This window comes from Nesoenas mayeri (assembly GCF_963082525.1).
Source record: "Nesoenas mayeri genome assembly, contig: SCAFFOLD_40, whole genome shotgun sequence".
Classification (NCBI taxonomy): Eukaryota; Metazoa; Chordata; class Aves; order Columbiformes; family Columbidae; genus Nesoenas; species Nesoenas mayeri.
Genome location: NW_027660032.1, coordinates 84,297 through 94,992, shown reverse-complemented (window position 1 = coordinate 94,992; position 10,696 = coordinate 84,297). Strand labels below are relative to the sequence as shown.

Genomic DNA, 10,696 nt, shown 5'->3' with positions numbered 1-10,696 from the left:
TTCTCTAGTCCTGCTGGCCACACTATTCCTGATACAAGCCAGGATGCTGTGGGTCATTTTGGCCACCTGGGAACACGCTGGATCCTGTTCAGGTACTGTCAGTCAATACCCACAGATCCCTTTCCACCAGGCAGCTTTTCAGACACTCTTCTCTGAGTCTGTAGTGTTCATGGAGTTGTTGTGACCCACGTGCAGGACCCAGAACTTGGTCTTGTTAAACCTTTCCCCACAGAGCCCTTTCCCAACAGAGCTGAGCTATGCTGACCTGGCCAGCTGTTCCTGTTCCCCTTCCCACGCTCCATACAGCTGCGACCTGGCGGTGCTGCTCTGCAGAGCAAGTGGGCTGTGGTGCCCAGGGCCATGGGGTGAGTCTGCAGGCTCCTGCTGGTCAGGGTGGGAGGAAGACCCAGCTCAGGGTGGCTCCTGCTCACTCCCCCTCAGCACACAGACATGGCTCCTGCAGCCCCAGAGATCCCAGAGAGAGGATGCTGGGCAAACAAGTCAGTGCAGAGTCCTTTATTTCACTTTATACACACGGAGAGTACAGCTCCTTATGTACACAAAGACCATAAGACACACCAGACAGGTACATATGGACACAGCCATAAGAAGACAAATAAGTTTGCTTGTGGATAGCATTAATACAAGCAAGAAAAGCAAATACCGAAGAGAAAAAACAAAACCAAACAAAACAAAAAAAGAAAACAAAAAAAAAATAAAACAAACACAAAAGCTACGGAATTCAGGTTGAACTAGTAATGTGTTATATTACAAGTGACATGCAAAAGCAGGAGGTCACTTCATTACAGCTTTTGAAAAGCGAACAGTCATCACTTTCCTTATAGACTCCTTGAGTTCCCTGTTCCTCATGCTGTAGATGAGGGGGTTCACTGCTGGAGGCATCACCGAGTACAGAACAGAGACCACCAGATCCAGGGATGGGGAGGAGATTGATGAGGGTTTCAGGTTGGCAAACATTGCAGTGCTGATGAACAGGGAGACCACGGCCAGGTGAGGGAGGCAGGTGGAAAAGGCTTTGTGCCGACCCTGCTCAGAGGGGATCCTCAGCACGGCCCTCAAGATCTGCACATAGGACACCACAATGAACACAAAACTTCCCCCCCAAAAAAAAGCACTAAACATGATAAGCCCAAGTTCCCTGAGGTAGGAGTGTGAGCAGGAGAGCTTGAGGATGTGGGGGATTTCACAGAAGAACTGGCCCAGGGCATTGCCCTTGCACAGGGGCAGTGAAAATGTATTGGCCGTGTGCAGCAGAGCATTGAGAAACCCAGTGGCCCAGGCAGCTGCTGCCATGTGGACACAAGCTCTGCTGCCCAGGAGGGTCCCGTAGTGCAGGGGTTTGCAGATGGCAATGTAGCGGTCGTACGACATGATGGTGAGAATGTAAAACTCTGCTGAAACTAAAAAGACAAACAGAAAGAGTTGTGTAGCACATCCTCTGTAGGAAGTGAACCTGGTATCCCACAGAGAGTTGTGCATGGACTTGGGGACAATGGTGGAGATGGAGCCCAGGTCAAGGAGGGCGAGGTTGAGCAGGAAGAAGTACATGGGGGTGTGCAGGTGCTGGTCCCAGGCTATGGTGGTGATGATGAGGCCGTTGCCCAGGAGGGCAGCCAGGTAGATGCCCAGGAAGAGCCAGAAGTGCAAGAGCTGCAGCTCCCGTGTGTCTGTGAAGGGCAGGAGGAGGAACTGGGTGATGGAGCTGCTGTTGGACATTGGCTGCCTGTGGGCATGAGGACCTGTGTAAGGAGGAAAAGACAGTGACAAGTCAGCGGAGACTTCTCTGAGGAAAGTAGACATGTTGTTTCTCATGGAAAACCCCCTTCCTGATGATGGGATGTATCCGCTCATTCTCTCTTTCTACTAAGTGAAAAAACCAGTTCATCACAGCTTAAAATGCAGCTTGGGCATCTAGATACCATGAACACACCTCTGGGACAAGACTCCCTGAGTCGGTGTCAGAACAAAAACTGACTCCCACTCCCATCCCAACCCCAGGCAGAAAGAGCACCAGCGACAGGTGGAGAAACAGGGAAGGACACTGCAGTGCTACCAGAAAATAAAGCAAGGACAGAAAGGCAGACGGGCATGCTGTGGAACCTTCTCCTGACCCGTTTGTGCTGCTGCCACTCACATAATGACACTGTAGAGCAAGTACTTTTAGCACCTTTTTTGTGTACCACGTTTCAGGAACCCTTCACCTGGAGGTCCAGCTGCTGAGGTGGAGACTGATGACCTGGACCCCATGGCTTTGGGGCAGAGGGTCTGCTGGGGAGGAGAGGAGACCAGGGGTTGCACTGGGAAATGTGTCTGAACTGCAGGGGATTGCAGGGGTTCCTGAATCCCCTCCCCAGCATTTCTGGTCCATCTCCCTCTCCCTGCCCATGTCTGTGTTGCCTGCAGCTGTGTGTCTGTCCCTGGTCTGCTCCCTGTCAGTGTCACAGACCCCGTCCCACCCGCTGTGTGCTCAGCTCTGTCCTGCTCACACCTCCTGGCACTGCCCAGGGGCAGCTCTGTGTGTGCAGGGGCTCAGGAGCAGCTCAGACACGTCCTAACGACAACTGGGGTCTCAGTGTCTGCTCCAAAGAGAGAAATAAATCCCCATCTCCCACTGCACATCCAGACGAGCAAGAGTGGAAAACTGAAAGCACAGACTCCTTCCCTGGCAGCTGTTCCTGTATTGATGTCCTTGTTCTGAAGGACCCTGTGCCATGTCTGTGGGGGCATCTGGAGCTCTGAGCAGCCCTGACCCACACAGCCCCCTTCAGCCCCACAAGCTCCCTGCCTGCCCTACCGGGGGTCGCTCCTTCCCCCCACAGCTGCTGCCATGGGATCTCCCGGGCAGGCTGAGCGCTGACCCTGGCAGGCGGCAGAGTCCCTGCCCGGCACAGCCCTGGGGTGCTGGGACCCTGCTCTGCAGGATAGCCCTGGGCACCCCTGGGTGCTCCCCCGGCTTCACAGCTGTTCAACATGGCCTGACAAGAGCCCCGTCCTTACAGATCCCACAAGTTGTGCCTGTGCCAGTTTCAGGAGATGCCTCCAGGAGCTACAGCTGCACTGCCCTGCACCAGAGACTTACCATGGCAAGGGCTGCAAAGGTTTCTCCTCCAGTGAGCTCTCAGTCACCCTCCAGTTCTGACCACCTTTAATCTCTCTGTGCCTGGCTCCTGTGGCCTCGGTGCTGCAGGCAGAGCCCTCAGCCCTGCTGCGTGTGCAGAGGAGCTGCTCCTGGGCAGAGCTGTCTCTCTGCAGCGCTGCCGCTGCCATGAGCTCCCTGTGTCCCAGGAGCCCAGCGCAGCTCAGCAGCGTAGGAGCAGCCCAAGGCACTTTAATGACCCCTCTGGTGGGTTTGGTGCTGAGTCCATGGACCTCAGACTGTGAGGAGAACATGAAGAAACTTCTCAAGAAGTCGAGACTCAGATGCAAACTCCAAAGTTTCCTGTAATCACACGGGTCCCACTGAGGGACACAACTGAAGAACTGACCCCAGAGTTTGGTTAGAGCAGAAAACTGGGGGCAGTGATGACAGGTCAGGAAAAGCGAAGTAAAGGTCTCTCTGATGCTCAGTAAATCTGGATGTGTTTCATTAACCGAAGGACTAAGCCCTGACCCCCAACCCTGAGGAGTCAGATCCTGTCCCTCCCACATTGCCCAGGGCTCTTCCTGGGACAGTGTCATGTGGGGCTGTGCAAGGCCAAGGGCAGGACTATGGTCCCACCCCTCCCAGGTTCCTGGCTGGGGACAAGGCGGGTTTTGGAGCTCATTGGCAACATCTTCCTGACACGGGTGACTGAAGAGTCAGTGGGGTGAGGTGCCCTATGGGACTTCACACTTACAAACCAGAAAGAGTTGGTCAGGATGGAACAGTCAGGGATGGGAAAGTGGAGCTGAGGCTCCTGGGAGATGAGAACAAGGCCAAGAGCAGGATTTCAGGAGAGCAGGATTTGGCCTGCTGAGGGACCTGCTTGGGTCCTGTGGGATATGACCTTGGTGTCTGCAGAGCTTTTCTCTCACATCTCCTCCCTCCTCTCTCCCACCTGCTGTTGTGCAGCGTTTTTTACCCTTTCTCAAATACAATATCCCAGAGGTGCTGCCAGCATCACTGAGTGGCTCAGATTGGGCAAGGAGTGGGTCCATCTTGGATCAGCTGAAATCGTCTCTGTCTGACAATGGTCAAACTACTATTGTCTTCTCAGAGAGGTGACAACTGTAGCACAGCCACACTCACCCCCAGTTCCAAGACTTTGCCATGTAAGCCCAGTACAGGGTGACAACATTTTCGGTGTTACAAAATAATTGATCATGGTGAAGAAATGGCAAAGATCTTCTGTCAGTAACCCTCGGAAGTCACCAGTCAATGAGCAGGTTCCTATGGGGAACTGTAACTGCCCTGACATTCACTGACCAGGCAAAGCTGCAGCTGCCAACAGCCCAAAGGATCTTGGGCCAACTGCTTAACGTATCTGCCTGATGGGCCAACAAGGGTGATGCTCACCTGGATCTGGAACTGGAAAACAAGGAAGAGCTGGTGAGGGATGTGAACACCAGTGTCCACCTTGGTTGTTGTGATCAGGACACAGTGGGATCCCAGGCACCAGAGGGCATGGAGGAAGGCCAGCAGCAGAGCACAGGCTGGTGGGATCCAGAGGAGAAGACTTTGACATACTGGCAGATGGTGGGCAAAATGAAGACATGGAAGTAGATCTGAAGGGTGAAGGAGCTCAGGAAATCTGATAATCCTTAAAGGACAGGCTGCTCCAAGCACAAGAATGATCTTTCCAAGTACCCATGAACAGAAGCATTTATCTCGTGAGGCTGCTCCTCTGCACTGATGGAGCTGCAGGGCACAAAGGCAGCACACAGGAGGTGGGAGCAGGGGAAGCTAAAAAAGAAGGAATTTAAAAGACTTGTCCATGAATGTGGGGATGATGACAAAGCTGCCCTGGACGGAGGCCAGCAAGATGAGCTGACATTGCTTCCTTGCAGTAAAAGAACAGACAGGGTGAATGTGGGACTGCTGCTGAAATTCTTAAGAGTAGAATCAGACGGGACTGAGATTCTTCATGGCTTCTTTGCCTCCATCTTCACCAGCAAGGTCTCCTGGGACTTGGTTCCTGAAGGCAGGACTCTGGAGAACACCCAGCAGTGGATGGGGCTCAAGTCAGGGGTGACCTGAGCAAACTCAGACACCGTTACAGAACAGGAGATGGGTCACTTGACCAGCTCCCTGAACACAAGTATCGCTGTGCTGTGGCACCTGAGATTGCCAGGAACACCCACCTCTTGGTCTAGAGGAGTGTGACTCCTCTTGAGGTGTCCTGGCCTGTCTCCTCACTCACATGGTGATTTAGGTACCCAGATTTGTGACATATTCAGTCTTTCCTACGAGACATTCCACACCAATATGAACTGGAGGCTGCTGATGCCACCTGTTCTGGAAAGGGAGGGAAGGTCAAGCAGGGAAGGGAAGTGAAGAAATTTGGCTTTATTGCTATTTATTGTGGAAATGTCTCTGTTTTGCTATTCCTGAAATCCCCCTAATCATCCACACCAGACTTGAAGCCTTTAGGAAAATAATGCACAGAGGCTTTGCTTGTAGGAGCATTTTTGATGTTAGTGAGCCCTCTGCTGCCATGATCATGAACTGCAGCTACTGAGAGAATGAACAAACCTCTAATGAAGTGAAAGGCAGAAGCAAACCCCAAGTTTCTGAGGGTGTTTGGACCCCATGAAGGGTCATCACTGACACAGCTGTAGAAGGAAACAAGCAGAGCAGGTCCCTGTCCCTGGAGGCTGTTGAAGATCTACAAGGAGATGTAGAAACACCAAACCTCTCAAACACAGTTTCTCAGGCCTGGGGGTACAGATGCTGAGAGTCCCTTCTGCACCAGGAGCAGTTCCAGCTGACAAAGCTGAACCCCAGGACTGGCCCCTGCCCACCCGATCACACAGGATGAGGCTGACTCCACAGGAGACCCTGGGCAGAGACCCTGCTCTTCATTGCACACTCATCAAGCACTGACGAGGGCTCCAGCCAGGACGTTCTCCTGGAAAAAGAAAAGTGTCTCTTTGTGTGAGGGTCTATGGGAAATGGCTTGGGTGTCTCGCAGAGAAGTCTCATCTAAACCATCACTGCCTTTTTCTCCTTGCACAGGTCCTGATGCCCACAGGCAGCAAATGCCCAACAGCAGCTCCATCACCCAGTTCCTCCTCCTGCCATTCACAGACACACGGGAGCTGCAGCTCTTGCACTTCTGGCTCTTCCTGGGCATCTACCTGGCTGCCCTCCTGGGCAACGGCCTCATCATCACCACCATAGCCTGGGACCAGCACCTGCACACCCCCATGTACTTCTTCCTGCTCAACCTCGCCCTCCTCGACCTGGGCTGCATCTCCACCATTGTCCCCAAATCCATGGCCAACTCTCTGTGGGATACCAGGGTCATTTTCTATGCAGGGTGTGCTACACAACTCTTTCTGTTTGTCTTTTTAGCTTCAGCAGAATTTTATCTTCTCACCGTCATGTCCTACGACCGCTACGTTGCCATCTGCAAACCCCTGCACTACGGGACCCTCCTGGGCAGCAGAGCTTGTGTCCACATGGCAGCAGCTGCCTGGGCCACTGGGTTTCTCAATGCTCTGCTGCACACGGCCAATACATTTTCACTGCCCCTGTGCAAGGGCAATGCCCTGGGCCAGTTCTTCTGTGAAATCCCCCAGATCCTCAAGCTCTCCTGCTCACACTCCTACCTCAGGGAACTTAGGTTGCTTGTGGCTGGTGTATTAGTAGCATTTGTGTTTTTTGTGTTTATTATGGTGTCCTATGTGCAGATCTTGAGGGCCGTGCTGAGGATCCCCTCTGAGCAGGGACGGCACAAAGCCTTTTCCACCTGCCTCCCTCACCTGGCTGTGGTCTCCCTGTTTGTCAGCACTGGCATGTCTGCCTACCTGAAGTCCCCCTCCATGTTTTCCCCATCCCTGGACCTGATGGTGTCTGTTCTGTACTCGGTGGTTCCTCCAGCAGTGAACCCCCTCATCTACAGCATGAGGAACCAGGAGCTCAAGGATGCCCTGTGCAAACTCATATCCCTCTGGTTTCTGAAGCAATAAACTGGCCATCTTCTTCTATACAGGAGTTTTAATGTAGCTCATTACAAGCCCAGCCTGTCAACTGGATTTTCTGGTGTTGTTGGTTATTTTCTTATTGTGATAATGTTGTCAACCCCTTTCTAATTCACTGCTGGCTTTTCTTTTCTAACTGTTGGATGCTTAAATGAGCAGCAGTGCTCTCCTTCTCTCTAAACAGAATAAAGGGCTCTTTAGTGACTTGTTTTTCACTATATCCTTCCTGCAAGGGCTTTTTGGAGCTGCAGGGACAGTTCCTGTGAGTGGGTGGAGGGGAAAACAGCTCTGTCATGGCAGCCCTGCCAGGGAGCAGCAGCGCTTGTTCTTCCAGAGCTGTTCTGGTTCCACTCCACACTCTCCTTCTCATCCCTGGTGTTGGTGCAAGGCCTGAGTGCTCTGGCAGCTTGGTCACCGTCCTGCTGTGTGTCAGTGCTGTGGGCGCAGGCAGGGACACGCAATGGGCACTGTTGTGACAGAGTTGGCCTCAGTAACTGTACTTGCACAAGGAAAAGTGATCTTCTTTGGGCAGAGCATGATGGTTTATATCTTCTTGCAAAGTTTCTCTCAAGCTTATTCCTACAGAAGTGCCCACAGATGAAACATCAGTGTGCAGCTGAACAGTGTGTGTGTGCAGGGCTGGCACACAGCAGTGTCCTCTCACAGCCAGGCTCCTGCCAGAGACCTGCAGGACCAGCAGAGCAGGGCTGGGCTGTGCCCCTGTGCACTGGACACCCTGTGGAAGGAGCCCCAGGTCAGTCACCATGGACTGGCCCCTCACAACCACCATTTCCAGCACTGGCCTCTCACCCCAGCTCAGAGGTCTTTGTCCCTCCATGGAATTACACTGAATGAGTAGGTCATCAGTCCATGCTCGCATTGTGCAGATGGGATGTGAGCATGCAGAACAGGTACATGAGTTGGCTGTTTAGCCTTGAGAACAGGAGGCTGAGGGGAGGCCTTATAGCTGTCTACAGCTGCCTGAAAGGAGGTTTTATCATGGTGGGTGTTGGCCTCTTCTACCAAGTAGCAAGTGATAGGACAAGAGGAAATGGCCTCAAGTTGCACACGGGGAGGTTTAGATTGGATATGAGGAATAAATTCTTCAGGGAAAGGGTTTTGAAGCAATGGAGCAGACTGCCCAGTGAGGTTGTGGAGTCACCATCACTGAAGGTATTTAAAACACAGATAGATGGGGCTCTTAGGGACATGGTTTAGTGCCAGATTTAGCTTATGGTTGGACTCGATGATCTTAAGGGTCTCTTCCAGCCCCAATTATTCTATGATTCCATGATAAGTCATGTTTGCTATTTTCTTTCTCAGAGGACCATGCAGCCTCCCTGAGAGCCAGGACTTTTCTGAGGTGTTTGGGAGACATCTCACGGTCACACCAGCCAGTTCCACCAGCCCCTGTCTGTCCCTTCCCAGACCAAACCTCTTCTCCATATCCCAACCTTCCAGGCGAGTTTCTGGGACACAGCAAATGCTGTCCAGGTCCTCTGGACCTGTTCAGAGAGAGCAGTTTGACAATATGGTGATGGGCTCTCTGTGCACCTCAAAGTCTTCCTGACCATTTTTCTCAATGCCCCACTTGTACCCAACCTTTCTGATCCTTGAGCTGTACATGAGGGGATTGAGCAGGGATGTGGGGAAGGTGTAGAAAAAAGGCTTTGTCACACTGTCTTGGCAGGGCTGTTCTGGGCATCCCACAGTCAAGGATGAGGGTGCTGAAGAAACCAGTGGCATTGGTGGGGTGAGAGATCCAGGTGGAGAAGGTCTTGTGCCTGTCTACACTGTGACAGAGGGCAGTGATGCATTCATGAGATGCCCATGTGAACAGGAAGGGGACAAATGGCTCTAAAATGCCTTCCAGCCAGTTCTTTACCCATCGCACATACACCATCCAGGCCACGAGCTGCCGCTTCTCCAGGAGATGCTGTGGGACACGGTGTCAAAGGCTTCACTGCAGTCTAAGGACACAACACCCACAGCCCGTGTGGCAGATTCACTGCCCACGACAGACTTTCCCTCATCTGCTCAGTGGTCACCTTGTCACAGAAGGAGATCAGGCTGGTCAAGCAGGACCTGCCTTTCATCAAGCCATGCTGATTGGGCCCCATTGCTCGTCTGTGTGTGTGACCTCACAGTCCTTTGCCAGCCGTGTTCCTGCTGTTGGCCAATCCCCTGCAGAGGCAGAAGTGACCTCACAGTGCCCTCCACATCCATTGGCTCCTACTGGACTATGAGTTCCTGAGACACAAGTGACCACATGACATCGTACCCACCATCACCCTCCTTGTGGTCCAGTGTGTGAGCAGATCAAACTGAGCTGCTTTCATCAAATGTATCTGATAGATTTCCTATCAAGGGTTTGAGTGGAGAAACGTTCCTCAGAGGAGCTGCTGTATTTACTCTGGGACATTTTATATCTCCAAGGAAAAGGTTCATGGAATCCTACAATAACACAGGTTGGAAGAGACCCCTGAACACCATCTCTGTCCCACTGACCTTTATGGCACCCCAAGGAACAGCTGATGGCATTTGTGCTCCCTTGGGTTCATCTCACCACATGCACACACTGGACATGCACATTATGTGTGTGTTTACATCTCATCTGCACAATGAAAACATGGACTTTTGACCTAGTATTTCATAGAATCATAGAATGTCCTGAGTTGGAAGGACCCACAAGGATCATGGAATCCAACTCCTGTCCCTGCACAGGACACCCCACAGGTCACCCCGTGTGTCTGAGGACGTTGTCCAGTCTCTTCTTGACCACTGTCAGGTTGGGGCTGTGACACCTCCCTGGGAGCCTGTTCAATGTCCAGCACCTCTGGGGGAAGAACCTTTTCCTCATGTTCCACTGATCCTCCCCATAGAATAACTGAACCATAGAACAACTCAGGTTTGAAGAGAGCCCTGAACATCATCTTGTCTCCCTCTCCTGCTCAAGGCAGGTTCCACCAGGTGAGGTTGTTCTAGGCCTCTGCCCAGCTTTGCATCATCCACAAAGGAGCTGAAAATGTGCTCCATGACATAATGAAGAGGCAGAATGAAGCCGTTCAACAGTGTTGGCCCCAGTACTCATCACTGAGGGATGCCACTAGAAACTGGCTGAACACAGGACTTTGTACCACTGATGGTGTTTGGGTTTGGTCATGCTGCCAACTCCCCACCCATCACAACATCCACATCTGCATCCCAGATCTCACCAATCTGCTCTAAGGCACCACAGGAGACCATGTCTGGGGCCTTGCAAAACTCCATGTACTCAACATGCCTTTCTTTCCCCTGCCCATTTGGGTTCAGCAATTCCTTCCTTGTCCTTCTGCTGCCTGGAGATGCCTGAAGAATAATGTAACCTGTCACCCTCCCAGGGACAAACGTAGGCTGAGCATCCTGTCATTCTTCCAGTTCTCCTTCCTGCCATTCCTGAAGATGGGTTTGACGTCTGCCTTTCTGAGGGATCTCTGAACCTCTCTGATCACTCTGCCACTTCTGAGACCACGATCCAGAATTTCCCACAGGGAAAGAGGGGCAGGTGTAGGAC

At 52.3% G+C, this 10,696-nt stretch overlaps 2 protein-coding genes across 2 annotated transcripts; one reads left to right on the top strand and one right to left on the bottom strand.

Annotated features, from left to right (window-relative positions):
• Nucleotides 1-350: 350 nt before the first annotated feature.
• On the bottom strand, nucleotides 351-1,737 carry LOC308052350 (olfactory receptor 14J1-like; the record flags this gene model as incomplete). Its single annotated transcript, XM_080364433.1, has 1 exon — nucleotides 351-1,737. The coding sequence occupies one exon, from the start codon at nucleotides 1,735-1,737 to the stop codon at nucleotides 796-798; it is 942 nt and encodes a 313-aa protein (XP_080220559.1). The 3' UTR covers nucleotides 351-795.
• A 4,461-nt stretch (nucleotides 1,738-6,198) lies between these two features.
• On the top strand, nucleotides 6,199-7,131 carry LOC308052321 (olfactory receptor 14J1-like; the record flags this gene model as incomplete). The annotated part of the gene is made up of 1 exon (XM_080364411.1): nucleotides 6,199-7,131. One exon carries the CDS (start codon nucleotides 6,199-6,201, stop codon nucleotides 7,129-7,131), a length of 933 nt encoding a protein of 310 aa, XP_080220537.1.
• Between the last annotated feature and the right edge of the window lie 3,565 nt (nucleotides 7,132-10,696).